Genomic DNA, 14538 nt, shown 5'->3' with positions numbered 1-14538 from the left:
TGTGCAGCCTGCAGAACTGAGAGCCAATGAAACCTCTTATAAATTACCCAGTCTCAGCTATTTCTTTATAGCAATGTGAGAATGGCCTAATACAAGTACTCAAGAAAAAACAGAAAAATGGAATTCATGCATTCCTTTAACATATTTATTGAGCATCTACTATATGCCAGGCACTGTTCTCAGCACTGAGGCAAAGGAATGGATGAATAAATGCATATCAAGTGAAAATCAACAGGCTTTTCTTTCCAGCCCAGTACATGAACTTGGCAATGGCCACTGTCTGCCCCGAGGCCTTGTTTCCACCTGCTCAGACTTTCCACTGTCTCAAGTATCTGAACTTGTCCTTGACTTACAATTCCCTTAATTAACATAACAAAAGAGACAAGCAAATCTCGTAGTAGACTGGGGTTAATGTTTTATTCATGAGCACCTACATTCACACAGCATTTCTAAGATTTACATCCAAAGCGCATATTGTATTTACATGCACCGGTCAACCCAAGATAACAAATTCAAACCATGGTTAAGGCAATGATTTGTTCCAAATTAAATTAAATACATAATACTCTTACCACCCCCCTTCGACAAGTACAATAAAACCCCACTCTTCCTCCCCTCAAGGAATAGACAATTGCATTGATAACTGCACTGATGAGCAACAATTACATTTGAAACATTTAAAACCTGAGAGAGAAACCCAATTCTGTGTAAGCACTCACATGTCTACACTCAAGTTCCTGTGTGAACCCTACGGTAACAAAGATCGCTCAGTGGTCAATAGTGCATGATCTAGCTGCTCTGATAGGGGCTGACACCGGCCGCGGCTATTGACAGGAAGCACTATACTCGCCCCGGGCAGAGGGAGCTGCGTCCCCCCAGCCTGCTTGACTTGCACACCTCGGACAATCAGGGGCTTTTGTTGTTGTTTTGTTTTTGCTTTTGTTTTTATTTCTTCTTGCTTTCAGGAGAAAAAAAATCTTTGGCCCATGTAGGTGGTGTTTTTAACATCACGAAGTATACATACATAAAACATGCATGTGGGCCAGGTGCGGTGGCTCACGCCTGTAATCCCAGCACTTTGGGAGTTCGAGGTGGCTGGACCACCTGAGGTCAGGAGTTTGAGACACCAGCCTGACCAATATGATGAAACCCCGTCTCTACTAAAAATACAAAAATTGGCTGGGTGTGGTGGCAGCCACCTGTAATCCCAGCTACTCGGGAGGCTGAGGCAGAAGAATTGCTGAACCCCGGAGTTGGAGGTTGCAGTGAGCCAAGATCGCACCACTGCTCTCCAGCCTGGGCAACAAGAGGGAAATTCCGTCTCAAAAAAAAAAAGAAAAACAAACAAAAATGCATGTGCTCTCCAGCAAGCACCTTCCATCACCTCCAACAGTTCAGCTCACACTGTTGTACTGCACGTGCAGGGCTCTGAAGGAGGCAGGCCCAACTAGAACCCAGTGGTCAGAAAAATAAATATACAATTTAAAACAATGGACAGCTAAGCTTGTCACGACAGCCAGTGGGAATTTCATTCCATGATGCTTCGTTTTTGCATTAAATATTGAAGATGACTCAGTGCATAATTGCTTTGTGGTCAATGAGACGCTTTCGTGAAGGCACTCCTATCTGAAGTACAGGCTGAGTTAACCTAGCACCCTCACTCGAGACACCTTGGCCGGTCACCAAGGTAAGCCAGCAGACTGTCTCCACCACCCTCCAGTGAGTCCTCCCCCGGGCAGGGTGGCTGGAGACAATCCCCCAGGTCGTGCAGCCACTCTCTCCTCACCACGGGGGGCTGCCCTCCCCTTCCTCACGCGCTGGTCCCTGCTCAGTGGCCAATGCCCTGCCCTCCTTGCTGTCACTCTGGGAAAGGGATCATCCTGAGGCACATCTCACATTTTATTCTTGAGTGGATTACCTGAATGCCCTTTTCCTGACACGTGCCTACTATTTCTTTTGTTGCTTATGATGACGATGTCCGGGGAGGGGAGTCCAGCCCAGCTGCCCCTAGGAAGGAACGGGTCTTTCTGAGGGGGAGGGGCTGGCGGGGTGGAGCAAACGCTTACTGAGGGTTATCCATACCTGGTCAATTGTGAAGGGAACAGTATACCCACAATTCCACCCAAAGACTCCACAAAATACATCTTTCACTCCATCTCCTTTACATTTAGGGCCTTTCATTTTTAAGGCACTGGGTTGTGAAGACATGAAGACATACAAGGTCAGTGAAACTAAAGGCGTTGCTTCCTGCTTGCTTCGAATGTGGAGAGGCAAACACAGGCTACTGGACCGGACGGGAGCAGTCCCCCACGGGGACAAGAGCAGTCTCCAAAGCATGTCATTTCGGTTAGTGCATGCCAGATGTGCTAGCTACGACTGCAGACACCACCAACTTGGACAACACATTTGTCTTTTAACAGAACGGAAGTTTACACTGCCTGGATGACGCTAAATGCCCTTCCGTAGTAGGTCTTCAGTTGCTGCTGAGAAAGCGCACCGTTTCCATTTTCAATGTGTGTGAAGCCACGACCCCACTAATTCCTTAATTAACCCAACGAGATTTAATCTCTTTATAAATGCCAGCCGATGTGAAGACCTCAGGGGAGGGCGATCTGGAAGTAGTGGGGTTGCGCTTCACAGGGTCGAGACGCTGTTCTAGGAAAACAAAAACACCCACCTTTTCTGGAAGGAAAGCTTCTGAGTTTTCTTAAGAGCAATTTTTCATCCCGAACTAAGATCAGGATTAATGCCTACTTTCCATTTGGTTCGTATCAGAGGAGCTCGTCTTCCTTCACCGCAGCTCCAGTGGAATTACTTTTTGGAATTAGAACTGAGCCCGAACAAAGTGATGATGTCAACCATTGCTTCTCTCAGGTGCTTTCCAAAGCGATGAGAATCCTTTAATTTAAAAACAAAAACGTATTAAAACATGGACATCCCCACATTTCAACCTTTCTCATTTGCAATCTGACCCAAAGTTTAATTTAAATCCCTTTCTGCCAGTTCTCTAAGATCTGACCTAATGTCTTAAAGCCTAACTTAGACATTCTGGAGAAATGCTGAGAGTAAAGAGGTGACAGCTGACATGTTTGTGCAAGTGTGTTTTTGATCTATGCCTTCCCCAAATGCCAATGCATTTATCTCACAGAAAACACAATAACCAGCCCAAGCATGATGGCTCATGCCTATAATCCCAGCACTCTGGAAAGCAGAGCTGGGAGGATCGCTTGAGCCCAGGAGTTCAAAGACCGGCCTGGGCAACATAGTGAAACCCCGTTTCCACAAAAAATACAAAAAAACTAGCCAGGCATGGTGATGCTCGCCTGTAGTCCCAGCTACTCAGGAGGCTAAGGCAGGAGGATCCCCTGAGCCCAGGAGGCTGATGCTGCAGTGAGCCAAGATCGCACCATTGCACTCTAGCCTGAGTGACAGAGTGAGACTCTGTCTAAAACAAACAACAAAAGAAAACCACAACAAACAAATGAACCCCAACTTCCTGTGAACAGTGATGGTGGCATGGCTTGCCGGGCTATGTACAACGAGGAAAGCAGAATATAAATAAGGGCAATGTGCCACACGAGGTGGGGTCCCTTGTTCCATCCACAGAGGAAGCCGCGGTCCCCTGCTCTGCTGCGTATGCAGATTTCTTAGTGTGCACCCATTATTCTTAGTTCACCTTCCAAGCATTAAGCAGTCTGAAAGTTATAGCAGCACTCCAACATTAAGCTTCAAAATCTCTGCTGCCAACAGAGGTAAGCATGTTAAACCATGAGATACATTTCCTTTTTATTTTCCTGAGACGGAGTCTCGCTCTGTCACCCAGGCTGGAGTGCAGTGGCACGATCCTGGCTCACTGCAACCTCTGCCTCCCAAGTTCAAGCGATTCTCCTGCCTCAGCCTCCCCAGTAGCTAGGATTACAGGTGTGTGCCACCATGCCAGCTAATTTTTGTATTTTTAGTAGAGATGGGGTTTTACCATGTTGGCCAGGCTGGTCTCGAACTACTCACCTGAAATGATGAGCCTGCCTTGGCCTCCCAAAGTGCTGGGATTACAGGTGTGAGCCACCATGCCTGGCCAAGATATATTTCTTTAAAACTAGGTAAAGAGAATTTTGAAATTCATTTATGGTGGGGCATAATGGCGGAAGCCTGTAATCCCAACACTTTAGGAGGCTGAGGTAAAAGGATCGTGTGAGCCCAGGAGTTTGAGACTAGCCTGGGAAACGTGGGGAGACCATGCCTGTACAAAAAATATTTTTCATTAAAAAAATTTTTTAAAGTCCATTTACGTGAAACTGCCCAAACCAAGCAAATGTACACAGTTGAATTGAAATTTTTTGTAAAATTAAAGATGTATTCCCTTAAAAAGAAAAAATAGCCCATCTTCAGAAAAAGAAACTCTTTTCATATGTACCGTCTCAGGGCAAGAGAACTTGGAGGAAATGTGGAAATTGATGAGGTTCTCCCCGACAAGGATGTATGACACACCGTAGCCGTCGTCAGCAACCTGGAAGACAAGGGAGTTTGAATTTGTTGCTGGAAAATGAGATGATGTGAAAAAGGGACTCCAATGTTTCTCTCTTTTTCTTTTTTTTTTTTCCTGGCAACAGTTTCACTCTTGTTGCCCAGGCTGCAATGCAATGGCATGATCTCAGCTCACCGCAACCTCTGCCTCCTGGGTTCAGGAGATCCTCCTGCCTCAGCCTTCCGAGTACAGGCATGCACACCATACCTGGGATTACAGGCATGCATACCACACCTGGCTAATTTTTGTATTTTTAGTAGAGACAGGGTTTCTCCATGTTGGTCAGGCTGGTCTCGAACTCCTGACCTCAGGTGATCTGCCCACCTCAGCCTCCCAAAGTGCTGGGATTATAGGCACGAGCCACCACGCCTGGCCAGAGCTTTCTCATGTTCTAAATGCAGTAATGGCTGGGCTTGGTGGTTCCTCCTCGTAATCCCAGCACTTTGGGAGGCTGAGGCAGGCAGGTCACTAGAGCCCAGACATTTGAGACCAGACTGGGCAACATGGCGAAACCCTGTCTCTACAAAAAATAGAAAAAAATAAAAAATTGGCTGGGCGTGGTGGCATGCACTTGTAGTCCCAGCTACTCAGGAGGCCAAGGTGGGAGGATCACCTGAGACAGGGAATGCTGAGGCTGCCACGAGCTGTGTTCATGCTACTGCACTCCAGGCTGGGTGACAGAGCCAGACCTTGTCTCAAAAAAAAAAAAAAAGTGCAAGACTGTTAAGGACATCCATAGCAGTGATCAGCAGCCATTCCTTTATGGCAGTAGAGCCACAAGATAATGGGGGCACCCAGAATGGAGACAGGCCCATCCCTCCCCATCACCCAGGCCATCGCCACACCCCACTGCACCTCGCCCAGCCCCACTGCACTCACCGGTCCAAAGCCCCCTCCGCTAGACACGTACTCCGGGTTCCTCTCCAAGTCAAACAGCTCCACTTGCTGCTGAGGGGTCTGGCTTGTTGATAATCTCCAAGGCTCAGATAAAACCTGTTGAGTCAAACAGGGAAATGTTCCAACGACACTTTTCCTAATCCCCTCCTCTTCCGTCCCTCAGGAGTCGCCTTGGGAAGACAAGAAAAGCCTGGCTTGGTCTTTTGATTGTTCCAGACACCGTAAGTCTATGTCTCTGAAGGCCTTGTTGGCTTGGGCAGCGCATCTGTAGAGAGGATGTGGGGTGGGCGTGGCCCCCAGACTGGGGCAGGAAGTGCGGGTGGGGGTGTGCGTGTGTGTGTGCACGTGTGCGCATACCACAGCAAATAGTGTCTCAGACAGTGAGGGCAACAGATACACCGACTAAGATTCAGAACGGGGGCAGACATGTCAGACTGTACCAACTCCCATGAACCAACTGTCAAATTTTCAGAGAATTTTCAAGTTGGCTGTGAAATACAGCTACTATTAAAAATTAAATTTGCCAGTGGCTTATGTCTGTAATTCCAGCACTTTGGGAGGCTGAGGCGGGTGGATTGCCTGAGCTCAGGAGTTTGAGACCAGCCTGGGCAACACAGCAAAACCTGTCTCTACTAAAATACACACACACACACAAATTAGCCAGGAGTGGCGGTGTGCGCCTGTAGCCCCAGCTACTTGGGAGGCTGAGGCAGAAGAATTGCTTGAACCTGGGCGGCAGAGGTTGCAGTGAGTGGAGATCCACTGCACTCCAGCCTGGCCGACAGTGACACTCCGTCTCCAGAAAAAAAAATAATAATAATAAATAAAAATTAAATTAAATTTGAGCTGGGTGCAGTGGCACACATCAGCTACTCAGAAGGCTAAGGAGGAAGAACTGTTTGCACCCAGGAGTTTGAAACCAGCCTGGGCAACACTGTGAGAACCTATCTCAAAAAATAATTATAATACATTTCCTAAACTTACAATAAAATAAATGATTTTTATTCTTTTTTTTTTTTTTGAGACGGAGTTTCGCTCTTGTTACCCAGGCTGGAGTGCAATGGTGTGATCTCGGCTCACCGCAACCTCTGCCTCCTAGGTTCAAGCAATTCTCCTGCCTCAGCCTCCCGAGTAGCTGGGACTACAGGCGCACGCCACCATGCCCAGCTAATTTTTGTATTTTTAGTAGAGACGGGGTTTCACTTTGTTGACCAGGATGGTCTCGATCTCTTGACCTCATGATCCACCCGCAAAATAAATGATTTTTAAAAACAAAGGGGGTAAGTACTCACAGCTCATCACTCCCTAGTTACTTCTGTGCATTTCACTCTGACCTAAGCTCTCCAGGTCTTCAGGTCTATTAAGTCAGGGGCTACATCTGACAGCAAAGTGTGCCTAGTTATTGAAGAAATGCAGTACTAACACCGCTGCTCAAATTTCCTATTTTATGATAGCTACGCCCACAGACCCGATTTTTAAAAAAATGCCCATTCTGCCATTAAAACAAATTTGTGTAAGACTGTACTAATTTACTAAGTTTTGGTCTAGCCAATAAAACTGACTGAAGAAGAGGAAGAGGCTTACTTCCTTGAGGAAAGGGGACTCCACAGCGAGATATTTAGACACCACGTAGAGGCAGAAGAGGTGACGATCGATCCCAGAGCCAGTCATGGCGAGGCGATACATCAGCTGATGCTTCTCAGATGCCAACTTGAACAATTTCAGCCTCTGTTCCACCTGAGTGAGAAGGCAAGAAGGACATATGTTGCTTGTCTCAAGTTGACGGGTTATAGATCTAAGTTTCAAAATGAAGGGAGGCCGGGCCCAGTGGTTCACGCCTGTAATCCTAGCACTTTGGGAGGCTGAGGTGGGTGGATCACCTGAGGTCAGGAGTTCAAGACCAGCCTTGCCAACATGGCAAAACCCTGTCTCTACTAAAAACACAAAAATTAGCTGGTGGCAGGCGCTTGTAATCCCAGCTACTTGGGAGGCTGAGGCAGGAGGAGGCACTGCAAACTCCGCCTCCTGGGTTCAAGCAATTCTCCCACCTCAGCCTCCCAAGTAGTTGGGACTACAGGCGCCCGCCATGACACCCGGCTAATTTTTTTCTGTATTTTGGCAGAGACAGGGTTTCACCATGTTGCCCAGGGCGGTTTCAAACTCCTGAGCTCAGGCAATCTGCCTGCCTAGGCCTCCCAAAGTGCTGGGATTACAGGCATGAGCCACCATGCCCAGGCTGACAGCCTTTCCAGAATGAAGTCTGTCTCGGAAAAAAGAATGCTGGTCTGTGTGTCTTCCAGGGGTCAGCAGGAAGCACCAGCATGCTGGGGTCAGGTGGACCCAATGGCCTGGGTCTGACCTCGGTCACTTATGAGCTGAGTGGTCCAGCAGCTGCCAAATTCATCTAGGCTCCTATTTCTTTGTCTATGGAAATGAATGATGACACTTCTCAGGACCACCGCTAAGAACTTACAGGACAGTGTACAGAAAGCCCCCAGGACCCAGCCTGGCACTTGGGGCCCAGCGTGGCAACAGCTCTAATAATCAATGCAAGGTTTCCATGCGACGGTCACTGCTCTCCTACCCTGATGCCAACTACCTGTCCAGTTCTGAAGCAGCCACCTGCTACCCTTCCTCACTGCTGTGTCCTGGTCTTATTTAAAGGCTCTCAGGAAGTAGAAGATGATTTGGAGAAGTATCATTTGTAACATGCGTCTCTGTACCTGTCCCTACCTTTACCTTTAAATACTTTTTGTTCCCTTGAAAGGGGCAGAGGGAAGAAGCTGAAATGAGCATCCCTGAAGAAGAAGGTACAGGAATGATGAGATCAGAGAAGCTGGAGTGACAGCCTCCAGATGTCTTTTAGGGAAGTGTGACAAGCACGCTGTGCCCACAGCCTGATGGCACATTACCGTCTGGGCCGGGTCCACCATGGCCCGCACGAAGTCACATGACTCAGTGGTGCAGGAGCGCACTGTCTCTGTCCTCCCCTCTCGGAAGAGCCGGGTCATGGAGGCCTCGTATGTGAGGCAAAACTTGCCCATGTCCTGCGGAGAGAGAAGTACTTTAGCACATGGCAGGGCAGGATGATATGTCTAAAACGTAAGGAAGGATTGGGGAGGTCGGTGAGGAGAGTGGACTTTATCTTCAAGTTTTTTTTGAGATGGGTCTTGCTGTTGCCCAGGCTGGAGGGCAGGAGCATGATCACAGCTCACTGCAGCCTCGACCTCCCCCAGCTCAGGTGACCCTCCCACCTTGGCCTCCTGAGTAGGTGGGACTAAATTGTTTTTATTTTTTGTAGAAATGAGGTTTTGCCATGTTGCCCAGGTTGGTCTTGAACTCCTGGCTCAAGCAATCCACCTGCCTTGGCCTCCCAAAGTCCTGGGATTACAGGCGTGAGCCACTGTGCCCAGCCTATTGTCAATTTACATTTTCAGTCTCCAGCCACTTTTACATGTGAGCAGTTACGTGGCAGCAGACAGAGGTGTCACTGGCTTCAGGAAGCGCCTGGTGGAGGTGGGGGTCAGTTTCTAGGTTAACCAGGTTTCTGTTTCAAGATGCAACTGATACCATGACACCCCCCCAGTCCCACACACCTCTGCTGCGTTCCCTCCAGGCTAAGGGTGCAGCCTGAAGCCATGTACAGGAGGAATGCTGTGCACAGCAGGGGATCTGCCTTTGAAATGATTTAAAGACACAACGTATTGCCTGGAGCAATTCCACCATGTCTGGAAGATGGTGAGAATATCTGGCAGAGAGACTGTGCTTGGGTGCAGGAAGAATGTCCTTTAGCAGGAAGGCAGGAAGTGGGCGGGGGCTGGAGCCGGAAGCACAGCCACTGCCTCTGTTAGCCGGGAAGCCTCGGGTCTCTTTGGAAAGCTCCTATTTTCTGGGTGAAACAGAAGAAAGGGGGCCTGCTGAGAGTTGGGCTGGGGAGAAGATGCTGGCAGCGAGTAAGCGGTGTGATGTGGCATTTAGGGGTGTGGAAACACAGTGCCTAGGCCCACTGGGGTCTGTGCTCATTCGTGGGGAAAGGAGACAAGCCAGCTGTTGAACGCTTTTCTCCAGCTGGGCCAGCTCCTCGCAAACAGAATCACAGCAGCTGGAGAGCTGGGCTGAACCCGGGAGGCACTGCAGGTTCCCCAGGCAATTTCAAGGGGACCAGGGAGCCGAGGTAAGGGATGATCCCAATGGGCCATGGAACCACAGCCAGAAAGGAGGAAAGGGAGGGCGGGGATGAGGTCAAGGAACGTGGCCATCTGGGACTGGAGAAGACGGCGCGGCAGGAGGGGCTGGTAGCCCCTGAGGCTGAGCTTTGGCAGAGATGCCGGGACAGTGCAGCAAGGGCCCCTGATGAGAAGAGCAGATGTTGGAGAAGACAGAGACCAAGTCCAAGGGAGCAATCGGCCGTGGGACGAACAGCACATGCACGATGCCCCAGGAGGGGGCCCGGGGCCACCAGGTCAGCTCAAAGAGGACCAGGTTCCAAGCAGGGATGGGAAAGTGATAAGCAGCAGTTTGTGGACCCAAATGATTCCTGACCAGACATATCCCTGTGCACCCTGGCACAGGCCCTAGTGGCCCCAGGGTGGCAGACCGGCCAATCTGCAGAGGACACCATGTGGCGAGCCGACACTGTCAAATGAACCCAGAAGAGGGTGCCACAGTCAAGGCTGGGCTTCCCAGGCTGCCATCCAGACCCAGAAGTAGCAGTGCCTGGGCCTGGTCACTGCCGAGCTGGCAGGGAGTTTGTGCTGGACCCTGGAACCCAGTGAGGCCTGGAACCAGGAGCCAGAAGGAGCACAGGCCCGCTCAGCCGGGGAAGGCCTGGTGCCTACGCACAGGCCCTGCTAAAGTCAGGCTCCTCGGTGCAGCCAAGGTCTCTGGAGGAGAGGAGGACCCTGCAGAAGGAAGTGTCTTCCTGGTCACAGGACCAGGGCCCCGTGAAATGAGAGCGTGTCAGCCAGCAGACAAAGGAAACCGAGGGCGTCAAGAGCAGCGGCTCCACAGAGGGAAGCATTTGGGGACCATGAGAGCACATCGGAAGCCAACGCTGAGCAGCGCATGCAGTGAGGATCTGGCTGAGCCCCCAGGATGCCCCCAGCACAGCGGGCCGCCTCGGGGAGCTCTCTCCCCCACCCCACAGATGCCACCGACCCTGGTGGCATGACAAGACACTCAAGATTCCCTTGGGGACAGGGGTCACAGGCCTGGGGCCTGCCATGAGGACGAGGCGCCTCCTGCTTCCCACGCTGACAGTGAATGTGCCTTTCAGAGCGCTTCCTATGTCTCCTACATCAGGGTGCTTCACGGGGGCTCATGATGGAGAAGTCAGGAGTGGGAAAGGGAGAGGAGCAGATATAAGGGAAGGCAGAAATGTGGCATTTTAGTGATTTAATAAAGGTGAACTTCAACTCTATGATGCAGTGATTCATTTGAAGTCTATGTTCCAATATCAAACTTTATGTAAGTTATGAGAATAGTCACGCCTTGTGCCCAGCGTAAAAGACAGTCATCTAAAAAACCTCTTGGCAAACATGTTGAATATTGGTGTGCAAGCCCCACGTGACCTCAGATGCCATCAAAGAGCCAAACCAGGTTATAAGTGCGACACTCTTGACCCACTGTGACCAGGCACCATCAGGAGGGTGGCCCTTCACTGCCACCAAAACATCTGCAGTTTCTAAGAGGCAGGATCCAAAGACAGTCTATAGATACACTGACATATACGGCACCCCACGCTAGCACTGCCACTACGGGGCTGATGCTTCAGCTTGGCAGGGCAAAAGGAAGCAAATCTGCAGACTAGAATGAAAATCACTGCCCAGTGTCAGCATTCAATCCACATTCAATATTCAATACTGCTTTACTGACGCTCCCGGCACGGGGATAGTGTTGTGAGACCGATCACGCCCTTGCCCTCAGTGAGCACACATTCTAGCAGGAAAGACGGACGATGAACAAAAAAATATATATCACATCAAGTCAGGTGCACTGAACAGAAATAACAGGAACAGGGAACAGAGCAATGGGGGTGGGGCTACTTTTTTTTTTGAGACAGTCTTGCCCTGTAGCCCAGGCTGGAGTGCAGTGGAGTGATCTCAGCTCACTGCAACCTCTGCCTCCTGGGTTCAAGCAATTCTCATGCCTCAGTCTCCTGGGTAGCTGGGATTACAGGCACGCACCATCACACCTGGCTAATTTTTGTATTTTTAGTAGAGACAGGGTTTCACCATGTTGGTCAGGCTGGTCTTGAACTCCTGAACTCAAATGATCTGCCTGCCTTGGCCTCCCTAAGTGCTGGAATCACAGGCATGAGCCACTGCACCCAGCACAGGTAGGGGCTGCTTTAAAAAGGAGGTGGTAACATCACTGCTCTAACCAACTACATCTCCTTGGGGAGATGTGAACTTGGTTGGGAAATATATCATTATTTTAATTTCATGTAAGCTCCAACTGGAAGACAGCATTTAGAAGCACAGGCAATAAACCACAGTATTCATTGGCAGTGCCTGTGACTTTGAATAGAAAATCACAGGTGTTTTCATGTCAAATTATGATTGGTGCAGTATCTATCCCAATGTCTTATATATACTCAACACTACTTCAATATTACGGCAGTTATCAGACCCACTGCCTGATCTTATTATTTAATGCATCAATGAAGAATTATACAGCTGGGTGCAGTGGTTCACGCCTGTAATCCCAGCACTTTGGGAGGCTGAGGCAGGCAGATCTTGAAGGCTGGGCGACAGAGCCAGACTCCGTCTCAAAAGAAAAAAAAAGGAATTATACTTACTGTGCCACAAATATATGTTTAATATTTTGGCATATGCACTTTAAGTGATTACTCTTGTAACCTTGTGTATTTCATTTTATGCTTTTTAAACATTAGTCTGAGAGGGGATCCCCAGCCTCTCCCAGGCTGGCCAAGGGGTCAGGGCAGAAAGAAGGTTCAGAAGCCTGGAGGAGACCCTCCGGGCCACAGCAGAGGTTCTGGACTGATGCAGAACCACAGGGATGCCCTGCAGCTCCCAGCTGGGTGGAGATGGGTCTGAATGTTAATTTTTGAATGAGTAAATCTGATGTATAATTTTAATAGATTACTTTAATGGATCCATCATTTTTATTTTATTTTTCATTTTTTTGAGTCAGAGTCTCACTCTGTCACCCAGGCTGGAGTGCAATGGCGCGACCTCAGCTCACTGTAACCTCCGCCTCCCATGTTCAAGGGATTCTCCGGTCTCAGCTTCCCAAGCAGCTGGGATTACAGGCACCTGCCAACATGCCCAGCTAATTTTTTTGCATTTTCTGGTGGAGATGGGGTTTCACCATGTTGGCCAGGCTGGTCTTGAACTCCTGACCTCAGGTGATCCACCCACCTTGGCCTCCCAAAGTGCTGGGATTACAGGCATCAGCCACCACGCCCGGCCAAGGATCCATCATTTTTAATAGCTGGAGTGCTATATGAACAACTGGCTTTGGAGAAGAGGGCCTGGGTGTTTCTAACCAGAGGGCAGAGAATAGACATAAGCACTTGGTTATTACAACAAATGATCCTTAACTTTAAAAACGTGGGCTTGATTTCTTTGAGGGTGACTGTAATACATGTTTGTGCAAAAACTCAGAAAAACATAAGAAAATAAAGAGCAACTTTCACGATACCATTTGTTAATATTTTGCATCTACCCTTTCTAGACTTTGCATATAATGAAGCAAGAGTCGGGAAACTTATGTAAAACGCGGACCAGGCTGTGCAGGCCAGGCGCTCTCTGGTGACTACTCCACCCTCCCACTGGTGTGAAAAGAGCCACAGACAACATGTGAATGCCGGACATGGCTGTGCCCAGAAAGCTTCACCGATGAACACTGAAACTTCACGTAATTTTCACACGTGACAAAGTATTGGTCGCCTTTTGATTTCTTTTCAACTGTTAAATATATGAAACCATTCTTGAGTTTTAAAGCCATTTAAAAAAATAAAGTGAAGGGTCAGGTTTGGCCTGTGAGTCAGAGTCTGCAGATGACTGTAAGAAACAAGTGACTTTCACTTTTATGACTATTTTTCTGTATACTGTGCCATAGATGGCCAGGCACGGTGGCTCACCCCTGTAATCCCAGCCCTTTGGGAGACCCAGGCAGTGGATTGCTTGAGCCTTAGGAGTTCGAGACCAGCCCCATGATGAAACATGGTGAAATCTATGTCTACAAAAAATACAAAAATTAGCCAGGCCTGGTGATGCGTGCCTATAGTCCCAGCTACACAGGAGACTGAGGTGGGAGGACGCCTGCGCCCAGGGAGGTGGAGAATGCAGTGAGCCATGATGGTGCCACAGCACTCCAGCCTGGGCAAGAGTAAGACCCTATCTCAAAAAATATATATACATATACATGCCATAGAGATCACGTAATAGCTATATAATATTCCACTGTATGAAAATACCATATTTTAATTTAGTATCATGAAAGGAAGATTCACTTTGCTGAAAGGAAAGGATTACGCTAAGAGCTGAGTTGTGCAAGAGGCTGCCTTGCACAGAGTGCAAGCAGAGAGTGATGGATAAAAGGCGAACCGTCTCCACTTTGTTCACTGGACCTTGTGTAATGAATATGTAATTGACTATTCCCCTGCTGCTGCTTTTCTTTTGCAACATGTGAATTCTCTAATGTGACCATCCCTCCCTCCTTCCCCTCCAGCCTGCTTTTCCCCTTTAAATATCGAAGCTGTCAAAATCACCTTTAGAGAAAGGCACAGGGCTGTCTTCCGGACACGCATCCTTAACCTTGGCAAAATTAACTTCACAATGGACTGAGACCTGTCTCAGACACTTTCTGGTTTCCAGCATTTCTTCCTTTTTTTTTTTTTTGAGACAAAGTTTCATTCTTGTTGCTCAAGCTGGAGTGTAGTGGCATGGTCTCAGCAGCTCACTGCAACCTCTGACTCCTGAGTTCAAGCGATTCTCCCGCCTCCCAAGTAGCTGGGATTACAGGTGCGTGCCACCATGCCTGGCTAATTTTAGCAGAGATGGGGTTTCACCATGTTGTCCAGGCTGGTCTTGAACTCCTGACCTCAAGTGATCCATCTGCCTCAGCCTCCCAAAGTGTTGGGATTACAG

General features: G+C 48.8%; 1 protein-coding gene across 1 annotated transcript in view; it reads right to left on the bottom strand.

The window, feature by feature from the left end:
* Positions 1–398: 398 nt before the first annotated feature.
* CPT1A (carnitine palmitoyltransferase 1A) overlaps positions 399–14538 on the bottom strand; it is a 77796-nt gene continuing 63656 nt past the window's right edge. The window contains exons 15-19 of the mRNA XM_064364658.1: positions 8335–8469; positions 7007–7159; positions 5405–5518; positions 4415–4507; positions 399–2898 (exon numbers count right to left, since the gene is read on the bottom strand). Coding sequence (XP_064220728.1) covers positions 2812–2898; positions 4415–4507; positions 5405–5518; positions 7007–7159; positions 8335–8469 — 582 coding nt within the window. The 3' untranslated portion in view covers positions 399–2811. The remainder of the gene's footprint in view (positions 2899–4414; positions 4508–5404; positions 5519–7006; positions 7160–8334; positions 8470–14538) is intronic.

The sequence above is a fragment of the Aotus nancymaae genome, unplaced genomic scaffold, assembly GCF_030222135.1.
Source record: "Aotus nancymaae isolate 86718 unplaced genomic scaffold, 86718_ANA_hifiasm-v0.15.2.pri h1tg000059l, whole genome shotgun sequence".
NCBI classification, from domain to species: domain Eukaryota; kingdom Metazoa; phylum Chordata; class Mammalia; order Primates; family Aotidae; genus Aotus; species Aotus nancymaae.
The sequence above is the reverse complement of the archived record's forward strand: the minus strand, read 5'-3'. Positions and strand labels throughout refer to the sequence as shown.